This window comes from Zonotrichia leucophrys, chromosome 7, assembly GCF_028769735.1.
Source record: "Zonotrichia leucophrys gambelii isolate GWCS_2022_RI chromosome 7, RI_Zleu_2.0, whole genome shotgun sequence".
Taxonomy (NCBI): Eukaryota; Metazoa; Chordata; class Aves; order Passeriformes; family Passerellidae; genus Zonotrichia; species Zonotrichia leucophrys.
Window position 1 is genome coordinate 38,093,244 of NC_088177.1, and position 14,203 is coordinate 38,107,446.

Below are 14,203 nucleotides of genomic sequence, written 5' to 3' on the forward strand. Positions count from 1 at the left end.
TTTCAAGTTAAACTCACACTAAATACTTGCTCTCATGTTTCAGGGTACAAATGGATTACTACTTGGAGCTGGGAATGATGGAGTATTTTTTTTCCTCTTTGCTGTAACACTGAACCATTAGCCTTTCCCTGAGGAGAGATAGTGGTTTAGTGAGCAAGCATGAGGAAAAAAAAAGGGTAATTTGCCAAATATCACAAATTCTACATGTGCTGAGTGAGCCAAATGGCTCTAAATGGAAATTGGGAAGTACTCAGCAGGGCTGGAAGAAATGTGCACTGTCATTAGGTCAGCAGTGGGAGAAGCCTTGGAGAACACTGTGGGAATCAGCATCCTGGTTGTGCTGGGAGCTGCTGGGGGGAGCAGGACAACAAGGAAACCTCCCAGCCAGGAAAGGTTCCTGGCTGAAATTAGATTACAGGAATTATTCCAAATAATTCCTAGAAGCAGTAGGAATTATGGGGGCCATGGGATGGAGAAAGCTCTTTTGGGGTCTCCTGGAGCAGTCCAGAGGTCTCACCTCACTGGGAGACAGCAGGGCTCTGCCCAGTGCCCAAGGACTTTGTAGCATTTATCAAGCTGGAAAGTGATCCATGGGTACTTGAGGCATGTGTGGAATCACAGAATCCCAGACTGGTTTGGGCTGGGAGGGTCCTTAAAGCTCATCCCATCCCACTTCTTGCCATGGCAGGGACACCTTCCACTATCCCAGGCTGCTCCAAGCCCCATCCAACCTGGTCTGGGACACTTCCAGGGAGCAGCAACAGCTTTTCTGAGCACCCCGTGTCAGTGAAAAAAATACACCTCAAACTCTCAGTTCTGCCCTCAGGATTTTATAGCCCTGAGGGATGGAGCTTGAGGCAGAAACTCATTTATTTTAAAGCCTGGAAGGAAAACTAGATTCTAAAGAAATTATTTTTGAAATGATTTAAGAGAAGGGCTTAGAATGGATATTGAATGGCCAGGTGCTTTGCCTTCTCAAGGTGATGTATCCAGGCTTGCTGAACACCTCAGGTCTGGAAGGGAAAGGACAAATGCATGGAATTGATGGTCCCTGTGTGTTTTATCCATGCATATGGGAGGCTACTCTGCTCAACATGAGCAGCAGCAGGTTCACCAAAGAACCTGCCAGCTGTGCTGCCAAAATAAGGACTGCTTTGGCACATCCAGCTGGGGGGAGATGGGTTTTGGTGCTGTTGAGCCCTAAATCACCTCTCAAATGGTGAGGTGCCAACCCACGAGCACAGTGAGCAGGTCCCTGCACCACGTGTGGCTGGACATGGCAGGGGATGTGTCCCAGACTGCAAGGCAAGATGTATTCTGTTACCATCTGCATGGCAGCTGTCTTTTGTCAAGTGGGCAGCTTTCCTTATCTCTTCCACACCCACTCCTCCCTCTGGGGAGACACCTGCTGATAACAGCTATGGAATGTCACTGCATGGCTGATAAGAACTGCAGCATCCCATTGGGAGATGGGAGCCCAGAGGGAGGAGCCAAGCATTCCTGCCTGGATATAATCTGGAGATTCTGGAACACCAGCACAGCTTCTGCACTGGATTCCCAGAGGAACAGCAGCTGCCTCTTCCCCTGGACCTTCAGAGGAAGAATCCATCCTTCTACAGGATCCTGCTCCAGCAGAACCAGCCCTGACACTGCAGGAGGGCTGAGCCACAATTCCAATGGGACTGCTGCCAGCACCCTGACCCACAGGGTGTCAGGTTGGGTTCTGACTCTGTCAGTGCTGTTTTAGTTTACTGCATTGTTTCTTTTATCCTTTTATTTTTTTTTTCTTTTCCCTATTAAAGAACTGTTATTCCCTGCTCCCATATTTTTGCCTGAGAGCCCCTTAATTTAAAATTTATAGCAATTCAGAGGGGTGGGGAGGGTTTACATTCTCCATTTCAGGGGAGGCTCCTGCCTTCCTTAGCAGACTCCTGTCTTTCCAAACCAAGACAAATGACAAAAGACACGAAACAGAGAATTCACCTGGAACGCTGCTTCCTCCTCGTTGTACACTGGGTCGTGTCTGGCCAGGGAAGTGACAAACTCAATAGTCCTCAGGGGCTTCCTGGCCATCTGCAGCAGCCTCAGCTCAGTCAGCACAGCGTGCACCACCTCCACAACGTGGCCCTGGGTGTAGCCATCCGACATGTGGGCCAGGCAGTTGAGGTTCAGCAGCTTGGTGAGGGTCCCACCACCCTGCAGGATGTAGTGCTTCCACAGGGCTGAGCACCAGGACATGCAAAAGAGACAATGCAAAGACAGAAAATCAATGAAAGCAGGAGAAAGATATTTTATTATTATTTATTTTGTTACTGGAACAAGAAAATAAGGACTAATAATTAGGAAAGCCAAAATTCAAATTTTTTTTTGTGTGCTCTCTTTTCCCTTCAGATTTGCAGCATAGGGCTTTTAGGCATGAGTGCTTTTAAACCCTTACTGAAAATTTTTGGTTTGTGCCAGTGCCTTTCACTACTGAATTTATGGTCTAGTTATTCAAAGGCAGGCAGGAAACAATCAATTTAAAGAAGGAAATCCTTATTTCCAGAATAAATCCTTATTTCCAGCTCAAATATAATAACATTTTATTATTATTTATTTTGATACTGGAACAAGAAAATAAGGACTATTGATCAGGAAAGCCAAAATTCAATTTTTTTTTTTTTTGGTGTGCTCTCTTTTCTCTTCAGATTTGCAGCATTAGTGCTTTTAAACCCTTACTGATAATTTTTAGCCATCAGTCAGTGCTTCTCAGCAAGTCCTTGAGGGCACACAGAGTGGGCTGGGTATGTGTGTAAGAAGGGAAAGAACCACTTGTGTGTGTCCACAGAACCTGTCCAGTGCTCCCATTTGGATGTGCAGAGTTTAATGCCTTTACCACCAGCCTGTTTTTATTTCTCTGACCCTCATCACAGCTTATTCCTGCTGAGCTGAGGGGCTCCATGTCCCAAAGGCTTCCAGCTATCAAGCACATGTTTAAAGGTGCAAATTTTCTGTGATTGGGGTTTTGCTGGTTACTTGAAAGGTGAACTTGGTTGTATCTTTTAGCTGTGAACTTCTGTGACCTGATTGATTTCTTTGGGGTTGTGAAGTGGCTGAGATTTTGTTCCCAAAGAATAGGAATAATACCAATTTTTTGCTTTGTTTTATGTTGAGTAAAGCTCTATTTCAGAGAAATTTAGGAGAGCTTTGATGCGGCCTCCTCAGGCTTTGCTTTAAAGCATTACATAGAAATATTTGGAAAAGATTAGGAGGATTATGGATAAGAGGTTAAAAAGTTCCTTGAATGAGACATTTTGAGTCTGCTGTGCCTGAAGGCTCAGATGTAGCATGAAGATGTTGGGTGGAGGTTGGTGCTGCTGGAAAAGCTGCCTTGTTCTCCCCTGGACATCAATTCCATGGACTGGAGCCCATAACTATTGACAGCTCTGCTCTGCATTTCTCACTCCAGCAATTTGTGGTCTCCCACTTGCCTCGTGCTTGTGCTCAATAAATATTGGCTGAATCACTAATTCATAAAAGAGGAATTGATGCACACAGGCAGACATTGTGTGCTGCAGCTCCTGGTGCAGGTGTGTAACACAAGGCACTGCCTTGCTGGGTGATTAATGGCAAGAAATCAGTATGGGATTGTGAATCTTCCAGTTTAATGATTTCCATTGTATATTTACTGCTCCCACTGAGCACAGATTGGAATCCTCTGCTCTGTAACCAGAGGGAGGGCTGCAGCACACAGGTACCTGTGCACTGTGTGTTACAAGTATTTGTTATGTCATTATTTTTCTGTCAAAACAAGTTTCTTTCCTTCTCAAAGGGGGTGTCAGGCACTGAAAACTGACAGCACTGGGAGCTGAAGATCCTATTTCCATAGAACTTCAGGGAAGCTTGGGGCTGAAGAACAAGCCAGGTACTCTGAAATGGGGCAACATCAAAGAATTAAAGCCACACATTTATTCTGCTTTAAAATGCCACAAGTTAACTTTTTTGGGCATTCTGAAGTGTGCAGTTGAAACCCCTTGAGCTGGCCATTTTTTGGACTCCAGGTTAGTGGTGAAAGTCCCAGAATGTGGCAGTTCAACCCCTAGAAGTGAGCACAGCTAAATTCAGCTGCTGTCACCTCCTTTCTCTGGGTTTTGCTCATGTCTCCTTATCTCTCAGCAATTCCTCAGAGCTGTCACCTAACAAGAAACACTTGTTCCCTTGGTTGGTGACCATTTCCCATCCACAGCAGGAAAATGATGCAACCTGGGAGAGGTTTGCAATGTGCTAGGCAGCCAAACTCTGTCCTGGGCTCACCCAGATGTGCAACACCTGGGTGCCTGGGCTGCCCCTGAGGGATGCAGGATGGAACTGGACTGCACAATGTGTTTGTCAGAGTTTTGTAACAAGGTGGCAATGGACAGAGCAGAGAGTGCCTGTGTGCCAAGGTCCCTGAGCCAAAGGGGTTTTCTTTTATTGCTGTTTATTGCAGATTTCAGGGTGCTTAAAACCTCAAAACAGTGGAGGTTTGTTTTATTAGAAAATACCCCTGTTTTCCTTGAAAGCTTTGAGTCTCAGTACATGGAATATTCAATGATTTTGTCAGAATTGGAGAGGGCTTGTTTATCACTGTAAACATTTGACAGACCAGACATGCAAAATCATGGATGCCTGTACAATTTCTCTCGTGATCTGTAAGCACAAAAAGTGGAATTTGTGAGAGAGAAAATTTAGTACTCCTGACATGGTCTGGTTTTGGAGAGGCTGAGAAGTTGTGTTGTTTGGAGTATGGAGACTGGAAATTCAGAACTGCAAACTGGAACCAGAAATTCAGAAGCAATGTGTTAAAAAAAATTAAAAATTAAAATATAAAATATGTGCTGAGATGGGGTGGGAGGGGACCAGCTCAGCTTGGTGCACACTGAACTCATGGAAAAATGTGAATTGGTGGTGAAGAGTATTTTAAATTATTCTCCTAGCTTCCACTTTTATTATTTGGCCTTTGGAGGAGCCTGTATTGATTTAACCTACATTGCCAGGACTTGAGCCACACCAGGGGCATGACTTGAGCTGAAGGGCAGTTCTGAGGATGACCAGGCAACAAGCAGGGATTTGAAGCAGTGGGATTAACCCTGAGGATGACTGAAATACTTGCCAAATCTTGTCAGGTAGTCAGGCTTTGAGATGAGAATGATTTTCTGGTAGAGTTTGCAGAAAGGTCCCACATTGGCATCAAAGGGTCTCCTGGTGGTGCCCACGAGCAGAACCCTGTCCTTGGGTTTCAGAGTCCTCAGGAACTGGGGCAGCAGCCTGGCCAGGCGCTTGAAGTTCACCTGCAGCACGTGGGAACAGGAGAAGGAAAGAGTTGTTAAGGATGCTGACAGCTCAGAGTTAATGAGCTGGAGCTGGACCTGCTGCCTGCAACAGGATTTTGGGTTTTTTTCAGTGCTCTGGTTGTATTTGGTGTGAGCTGGTGAGATATCAACACAAGCAGAAAGATTCTGCCTCCTCAAATTGAGATAAACACTTAATTTCTGCTTCTGTTTTTGTTTTGGTTTGTGCCAGTGCCTTTCACTACTGAATTTATGGTCTGGTTATTCAAAGGCAGGCAGGAAACAATTAATTTAAAGAAGGAAATCCTTATTTCCAGCTCAAGGAGAAATATTGCAGGGACCTGCACACCTGATGAACCTCGACAGGTAGAAAATTGTAACCTGGCTTGGAATCCTCCCAGCTCTTGGAGGTTATGATTTTCTGACTTCTAAGTGTGAAAAATACACTCCCTATTTTTTGCTGTGCTTTTTAACTTTGCTGAGGCTCTGAGAACAAAGGTTCTGGGAGCTAAGGGTTCATTTCTTTGCAATAATTTACTGCTTGACTTTGTAACACATTTTTAACTGCTGCTTACAGAGCAAATGAGTATAGAGCAGAACCTTTTATTGGAGAACCTTTTATATCAAATATTATTTATATTTGATAATGTTCAAGTGAATATTGGCTGAAGAAGCCTCACCAGATTGTTGTAGTGTCATTACTGTTAATCCATAAGCTTTCCCACAAGTTTTTGGGTAGAGTAGCACTTTTTTTCCCCTAAATAAGCTTGTCTTAACACAATACATTTGGTGGATCATTCCTTTGCTTCTCATGGTCATGCTGTGCATTTCTGTCACCCTGGGATGAGCACAGTGACTGGTACTTGCTCTGGCCTCTGGAGGCTGAGCTTAGCTCATCTTTTAGGATGGGCCTGGTCTGGTGGAAGATGTCCCTGCCCTGCAGGAGGTGGAACCAGGTGAGCTTTAAGGCCCCTTTCAACCCAAACCATTCTCCAAAATTCCAGCACTCTGCCTGTCCTCCCAGGTCCATGCTCTCTCCTCTAAGTGTTGGGTGTGCTGTGAACAATTTGGGATGTGTGGGATCCCAAGCCTGGAGCCAACAGGCTCCCACCAAGGGGGAATGTCTTGGGATGGGTACAAGGGCCAGAGGGGACACCCTGGACTCTGAAGTGGGCAGGACAAGAAAGTTTTCCACACAGATGGCAAAGCAAGCAAGGATCATGAGTAATCCAGGCCATTTTGGGCCCCTAATCTTAATTTTAATCCTCATCTGCATTCTCTGTCAGGGTTTGAGCCCAAGAGAAAGGTTCCCTCCCACTGTGGGGACCACTAAGGGTCCCTCTGATGCCTTGAGAGGCTGCCCTAGAACAGAGGCTGGAGAGAGTTAAAGAATAAAGCAGGGATTGATTAAAAGGATCTCCTCAATGGACACACCTTGGGTAGCACAAGAGCCCAGCCAGGGCTGCACCCAAGATGAAACAAAATGGTCACAAAATGGATGACTGGTCACCAGGTCTCTAACTTTTAAAAGTTCTGCTCCATTTGCATATTGGAGTTAATTGTCCCATTACAGCTGTAGGTTATCAAATCTCATCCTTCTTGTTTTTCTCTCTCCAGCCCACGGGGTTTGTGCTCCTGGGCTGAGATTTGGATCATTTGTCCCTGGTGCCCAGCTGGAGCAGGAATTGTTCTGTCTCCCTGCTCTGTGCACAGAGCTCACCAACCCATAATACGAAGTTCAGACCCACACACTAGAGCAGCACAGAATGTGAAAATACAAAAGCTCAAACCTGAGGCATCACTCTAAGGATCCCTGCACAGCCACCACCTCACCCAGCCCTGGCAGAAGGAACAGCCCCAGCCAGGGTTGGGTTGCCTTGTGCTGCCTTTCCAAAATACATTCTTGTGACCACCCCACAGACACTCTAAGTAAAAAAGGTTTAATTTTTCACATAAAGCTCTAATAGCAAAATATTCTGCAGGCAACAGGAACTGGGGCGGTGTTGTTGCTGTGAATATGGGGCAGAATTTCATTTTCTTTCCAATGGGGAAGCCCCACAGGAGAGGAAGGAATGGAAGCAGTGGCATTAGGACTCCTGAGAGCCCAAAGAAAAGAATCTCTAATTGTAACTATTTAACACAGGCTCATTGTTTTTGCAGTGGAAATCTATCCTTGTTACTTTATTGTTCACTTTGGCTCCATCCAATTTCTCAAATTAATAGAGCTGAACAATTTAAGCTCATCTCAACTTTTAGCTTCTTGCCTCATATTTTGAAATTCTCCATTATTCCCTTTTACTTTCCAGGGCACTGATGAGCAGTGACTGGACTATTTTTAAATAAAGCAAGGATAGGTGGAAGAGAGAAATGTGACCTCTTGGGGGCTCTTAAGAAGTCACAAGACTCTCTTAAAAGCTAAAAAAAAAAAGAAGTTAGTGAGACAAGCTATTATCAAGCAAGCTTTGGCAGGTCTGGCCATAGTGCTATGTGCTTTGTGTGGGCTGTAGTGCAACAGGAGAAATTATCTGCACTGAAATAAAGAAGAATTCACCTCATCTTCTCCCTTTGTTGCTCCTTTGGAATATATTCTCTCTGTGTCTCCAATCCACACCACTGAAGGCTGCAATTCCTTGCCCACCTAGGAGAAAAGGCAAAGAGTTGATTAAAGCAGCTGCAGTTTCATACCTGGGAGCCTGTCACTGGGCTTTTGTATCCAGATTGCAGCAGCTCAATTAGTCTGGCTCATTTTTTATCCCTGGGAATGTTGAGCAGTTGTGGAAAGCAGTGCTTGGCAAATCCAACTCTTTCTAGTCAGGAATGGAGCATTAAGAGCCCACCCCAGACTGGATCATTTTGTCTGCTATGCTTATCTTTAATTTCTCAGCACACATTCAGTTGTGCTCCTGCAAGAGGAAGCCTGGATTTGGTGTTCAGTGGAAAATCATGGTCCAAGGGCAGCTTTAGGATCCCACCCTGCTTTTCTGGATGGGGACACAGGCAAGGCATGGCTGCTGCATGAGAGGGAGGGCACTCTTCATTAAGCAAAACAGTTTGTCAATCTTCTGGTTGAAACATTTAATTTGCAGTGAGCCCAAGAATTAAATTTGAAGGAGTGGGGGGGGGGGGCATTGCCCAAAATTGGTTTTTCCTGTTCCAAAGTGGGAGGCTTGATACCCCTGGTTCACAGCAGGATGGCAGCAATGCTACAGGCTTTTTCCATATCCTGCACTCTTCCCCATTGCTATAGAAACGCCAGAGGTTGAGCCATTCCAGAGGTTTAGACACTCTGCTGCCAAATTTTAATCACTTTCCAGTGGCTCTCAGAGTTTGCTCAGCAACAAAAAGTGACGGCTCGAGGAGTCAGCGGTAACGAGAGAGAGAGAGACAGGCACAGCTTCTTTCTATCCTGCCTTTTGCTTTTTTTATTTTTTTCCTTTAATTCCCCCTAGTTGAAGCTGCTGCTTCCAGGAAGGCAGCTGACAAAACCCAGGGGCTGTGTACATCACAGGCTGCTGGCTGATTGGCAGCCAGGCAGGAGGAATTGAGTTGTGAGCAGCTCTGCAGCTCATTTTGGTGGCTGTGTTTCAAAGGGTGAGTGTGGGAGTGCAGGAGGGGTGGGCTGGGATGGGGGAGAGCACGGGGAACAAGGGCTGGTCACTTTGTTTGCTGTGCTGCTGGTGGGGTGAAGTGGGAGCAGTGCCACCTTCAGTGTGTGACACTTTGATGGGTGGCAGCTGGTCAGTTCTAGAATATGTCAGGTGATACCTCCAAGTCCAGTTGGATTGTAGAACTCTGGAATGGTTGGGGCTGGAAAAGATCTTAAAGCTCATCCCATTCCACCCCTGTGCCACTGTCCCAGGCTGCTCCCAGCCCTGCCCAGCCTGGCCTTGGGATCCAGGGGCAGCCACAGCTGCTCTGGGCACCCTGTGCCAGGGCCTGCCCACCCTCCCAGGAACAATTCCTTCTTCCCAATATCCCATCTAAACCCACTCTCTGGCAGTTTAAATCCATTCCCCCTTGTCCTGTCCCTGCAGGCCCTTGTAAATAGCCTCTCTCCCTTTTTCTTGTAGCCTTTTCAGGCACTGGAAGTGATGCCTCAGGTTTTAGCTTTTATATTTTTCACATTCTGTGCTGCTCTAGTGCATGGGTCTGAACTTCATACCAGGGGATGGTGAGCTCTCTGCACAGAGCAGGGAGACAAAACAATTCCTGCTCCAGCTGGGGACCAAGGAGAAATGATCCAAATCTCAGACCCAAGAGCACAAACAACGCGGGCTGGAGAGAGAAAACAAGAAGGACGGGATTTCATAACCTAAAGCTGTAATGGGACAATGAACTGCAATATCCAAATGGAGCAGAACTGATCAGAGTGAGAGATCCTGTGACCTCATGACCATTTTGGATCCATCTTGGGTGCAGCCCAAAGTGGATCCATGGAGGCCTTTTAATAAATCCCTGCTTTATTCTTTAGCTCTGTTCAGCCTCTGTTCTAGGGCAGCCTTCACAGGGCATCAGGAGGGGCTCTAAGGTTACCCCCAAGCCTTTTCTTTTCTAGGCTTGACAATCCCAAAGTATCAGCCTTTCCTTGTAGGAGAGGTGCTCCATCCCTCTGATCAGATTGGTGGCCTCCTCTGGCCATGTCCTTCCTGAGCTTCTTCCTTTGGTGGATGGCAGGAACTCAAGTATTTAATGTTAATAGTGAAGATGGAAAAAAATAAAACCAACTTATTAGAAAAGATATCACATCCCTGGGGAGCCTGTTCAGTGCCTGCTGCTGCAGTGGGAAACAAGGGTGGGGAAAGGTTACAGAGGCTACAAAAGCTGTTGGCAAAGGTTGGACACTGCTGGTGTCTCTCTTTGTCTTTCTGGTGGGGTCACCACGGGCTGGGAGGTGCAGGTATTCCTTGTTTGGCTTGGAGATGGTTTCTGTGCTGAGCAGACCCCTGAAATGCAGCCTAGGTCTGAAACCAGATTATACCTTCATTTTTACAGGAGAACACTCACTGTGGTCACATCTTTCATCTTCTTTGCCCCTTTTGTTTCCCCACTAAGTGGAAATAGAATGAATAACCTCAGTTTTGGCCCCTAAAGAGAGAATTCCCTGTGTTTTCTGTTTTGAGGCAAAGAGCCAAATGGAGAAAATGGCCTGCATGTGTTTGTTGCCCAGAAAAGCGGTGGATGCTCCATCCCTGGCAATGTCCAAGGCCAGGCTGGACTCTGGGGCTTGGAGCAGCCTGGGAGAGTGGGAGGTGTCCCTGCCATGGCAGGGTGGCACTGGATGAGCTTTAAATCCCTTCCAACCAAGCCATTCCATGATTTGTCAGGTGTTAATAGACATTCACAGAACGCAGTCCAACACACTGTGTTTGAGCCTGGCTGTTTCTTCTTGGGAATCCAGATGAGACCCCCAGAATCCACTGGCATCTAATTTAAATTGTTGGCAGATCTGTAGCTGCCTGTATATCCCCCTGTGAAATGCTCCATTTGAATTATCCACGGACAGTTTGAATCCATGGATAATTAAATGCACTGTACATAATTAATTTGTAATTGAAATTTTATTAGCTTCGCTGCAATTCCACAATTTGTTGGAGCTGCCAGCAGATGGCCCCTTAACCCTTCTAATACCACACTGAGTGAGATTTGCTCTTTGGGAAAATCATTATGGGGAAAAAAAAATAAAAATCCCTCTCATCCTGCTGTCAAGAGTCACCAAAGATCAAACAGCACTTTTGAAAGCCTTGGGTTCAGCTTTTCAAACCTGGGAGCCAGAGTTTAACAGTTAAATTGTTACACTTGAAAATGCAGCAATGTGATTCTTGCCCAGGACATGTTGCACAAGGCTCCTCCAAACTTGAAGGATTTGATGGATTTTTGTTTTTTAAAGGCCCAAGATTTTTTGAAAGCTCAAGTTATTGCTGAAAAACTTAGTGCTCTGTAGTTTATACCCCCAGAAATGCTGCACTGAAAGCTGTGATCAGACCTGATCAGCAGGAGCATCACCAGGTAAATATTCCTGTGCTACAGAGATGATGCCACTGCATTCTGGTTTGTGAGGCAGAAAATGACTTGCATCAGGATAAATTTAATTTTTAACCTTAGGGTAACACAAGTTCAAGCTGCTTTCTCACAGAAATAATTGCATATTTGAGCACTGTTTGATACTTAACTCTTCAAGGATCTAAGAATTACAGCAGGCTGAGCTGCACCAAGAGCAGAATTGTTTTGGATGCTGGAAGAAAGACTCATTGTACTGTTCCCAAATTTTAGCTGTGGTGGGAGAGTCTTGTGGCATGGAAATGCTAAACACACAGAGAATTCTGTCAGTGTAGCAGGACAAGCTCCTCAACCTGGCAGAACAATGGTCTGGCTGACAATACAGCAGTGCTTATGAACAAATGAACACAAATCAGTGGGAAAAAATTAAATTAATGGCAGACTTCAAAATTCTGTTGCTTCTAAATGCTGGGGTTGTGTAATGTAATTAAATAAACTGCATCACATCCCTTTTTTGGGTGTAACACTTGTACAGTCACCTCTGAGTTGCTAAAGAGCAGACCCAAAGAGGCTGATAAGAATCCCCCAGCACTGATGGTGCTGAAATATTTTTGGACAATATTAATCTCTGTGGCCCTGCACAGCACACATCGAGCTGCTGGCACACAAACACAGCTTCCCTGCTGGCATTTCCTCCTTCCTGGCCATCTCTCCCCAACCTTTCAGCCTGGCCAGAGCTGCTCTGAGGAGGTTTCCCCAGGTGTGGCTCGGAGCACAATGAGCTCTGTGTCCTGGAGAGAGGATGGGTCCCTCTGCTCGGGATTAACCCCCTGCTTGGCATTTTATTGCCTGCAGCTAAAGCTCTGAACTACCTGGGCTTTTGTGTCACTGAGCTGTGCATTCTGCCCTCTGCCCTTGCTCCTTTCTGGGTCTGATTTTGCTTCCATGCCTCCCTCCCTGCCCTTCCTTGCATCTTTCCTGGATTTTATGGGGACATAGGAGAGCCAATTGGCACAAGCTGGCAGCTCAGGCTGGGAAATGGGGCTTAATTGGAATATTACAGGGTGGAATATTTCAGTTAATATTTAAATATTAAATTAGTAGTATTTCATTAAATTGTTACATAATATTACATTATTATTGTATTTTATTATAATGTATAATATATAATTATTATAGTATATAATATTACATGATATAAATAATATAATATAATATAATATAATATAATATAATATAATATAATATAATATAATATAATATAATGTAATGTAATGTAATATTATATTATATTATATTATATTATATTATATTATATTATATTATATTATATATAATAATATTATACAATATTATCTATAATATGATATAATGATATATAGTTATATTATATTATACTATAATTATATTATATCATACTATAATATATAATATGATAATATAGTATTATATTGAAGTATCATATTACACATTAGAAATAAATAATATTTACTATTGAAATATTAAGTAAATAATATTTCAATAAATTGTTGTGTAATATTACATTATTATTGTATTATATTATAATGTATAATATATAAAATATTAAATATTATATAATAGTATACATATTATTATATTGCACATTAAAATAAACAATAATTAATATTGAAATATTAAATAAATAATGTTTCATTACATTGAAATCGTTACATGATATTACATTGAAATAAATAATATTTCGATATTATTTTATAAATAATATTTTAATATTAATTTTATAATAAAATATAAAAATATATTTTATTGAAATAAATAAGATTCCAATGTGGAATATTCTGCTTCACGCTTCAAGAGTGAGTTTTGTTCTGGGGGGGGGATTTCTGGGAAGTGCTTCTCTGCTGGACACAGATCCTCCCCTTTTTGCTGTGAAGCAGAGCTGCCCTGGCAGGATTTGCTCAAGCTTGGTGTTTGCAGCCTCTTTCAACAGTTTCCCTATTCAATATCCACCTCCCTTCCATCTCTGAACAGGCAGATTGAAACGCTGGTGTTTCTGCTCTGGTATGAGAAGTCATTTCCTCTGGATGACATTAAAATGCCTGCCTGGAGTCACACTCGAGCCTCTCTTGGATCAGGGCTGCTGTGTCTCCTGTGAGTCCCCTCCCTGGGAAAGGGAGGGGGGGAAAAAGCATTTTGCTTTTGCATCTGAAACAAATTAAAGTTTCATTTTTTCCCCAATCCTATTCACTTGTTTAGGGCGTCTCCCACCAAACAAGTGCCAGCAGCCAGCACTTCGGTCATGGAAGGAAAGTTTCCTCATGGTCATTTTATGCTCTCCAGAGTTTCCTTTCATTGCAGAAACTCTTTTGTTTGCATATAGGACAGGTAATCAAAAGTGTGAGGTGACTTCACCTATCCCACAGAGCACCATAAATCCTTATTTACTAAATCCTGGTTGTGTGGATCAGAATTTAAGCGGCAAAGAGCTGTCATGTTTCCTGTCCTTCACTCACAACTTGCAGTGCCAGGTCTGCATTTTGCTTGACTAACTCTCCATAAAGGCACTTCTGGGAAGCTGGAGTACAGAGCTGCCTTGACAACAGTTGCTGTTTCCAAAAAACGCTGCCCAGAAGTGTCTGATTATGGAGATTTGGGGCATTTTCAGTGATCTCTGCACACAGGGCCCTCAGATGGGGGGTACTGTGATGGGTCAGGTAAGACTGAGAGCTGGGAATAGTAAATATAAAATATCAGCTGCAAGCTACCAACGACGTCCATGGTTTGTCTGCCACATGTGCCACTGTCCAGTGTAGTCTTACATTAACCAAATAACCAGATTTTTGTACCATGGTGAAAAATGAACTTTTCTGGGGAGAGCAGTTACCAGTGCTCGGCTTTCTCTTGTCAAGGAATTTGTT

At 44.0% G+C, this 14,203-nt stretch overlaps 1 protein-coding gene across 4 annotated transcripts in view; it reads right to left on the reverse strand.

Annotated features, from left to right (window-relative positions):
• Window positions 1-14,203, reverse strand: part of IQCA1 (IQ motif containing with AAA domain 1) — a 122,200-nt gene that overhangs the window by 16,529 nt on the left and 91,468 nt on the right. For all 4 annotated transcript variants that reach the window (XM_064718104.1, XM_064718105.1, XM_064718103.1 and 1 more), the window contains 3 exons: window positions 7,861-7,947; window positions 5,132-5,309; window positions 1,984-2,222 (listed from right to left, as the gene is read on the reverse strand). In XM_064718104.1, the coding sequence (XP_064574174.1) occupies window positions 1,984-2,222; window positions 5,132-5,309; window positions 7,861-7,947 (504 nt within the window). The remainder of the gene's footprint in view (window positions 1-1,983; window positions 2,223-5,131; window positions 5,310-7,860; window positions 7,948-14,203) is intronic.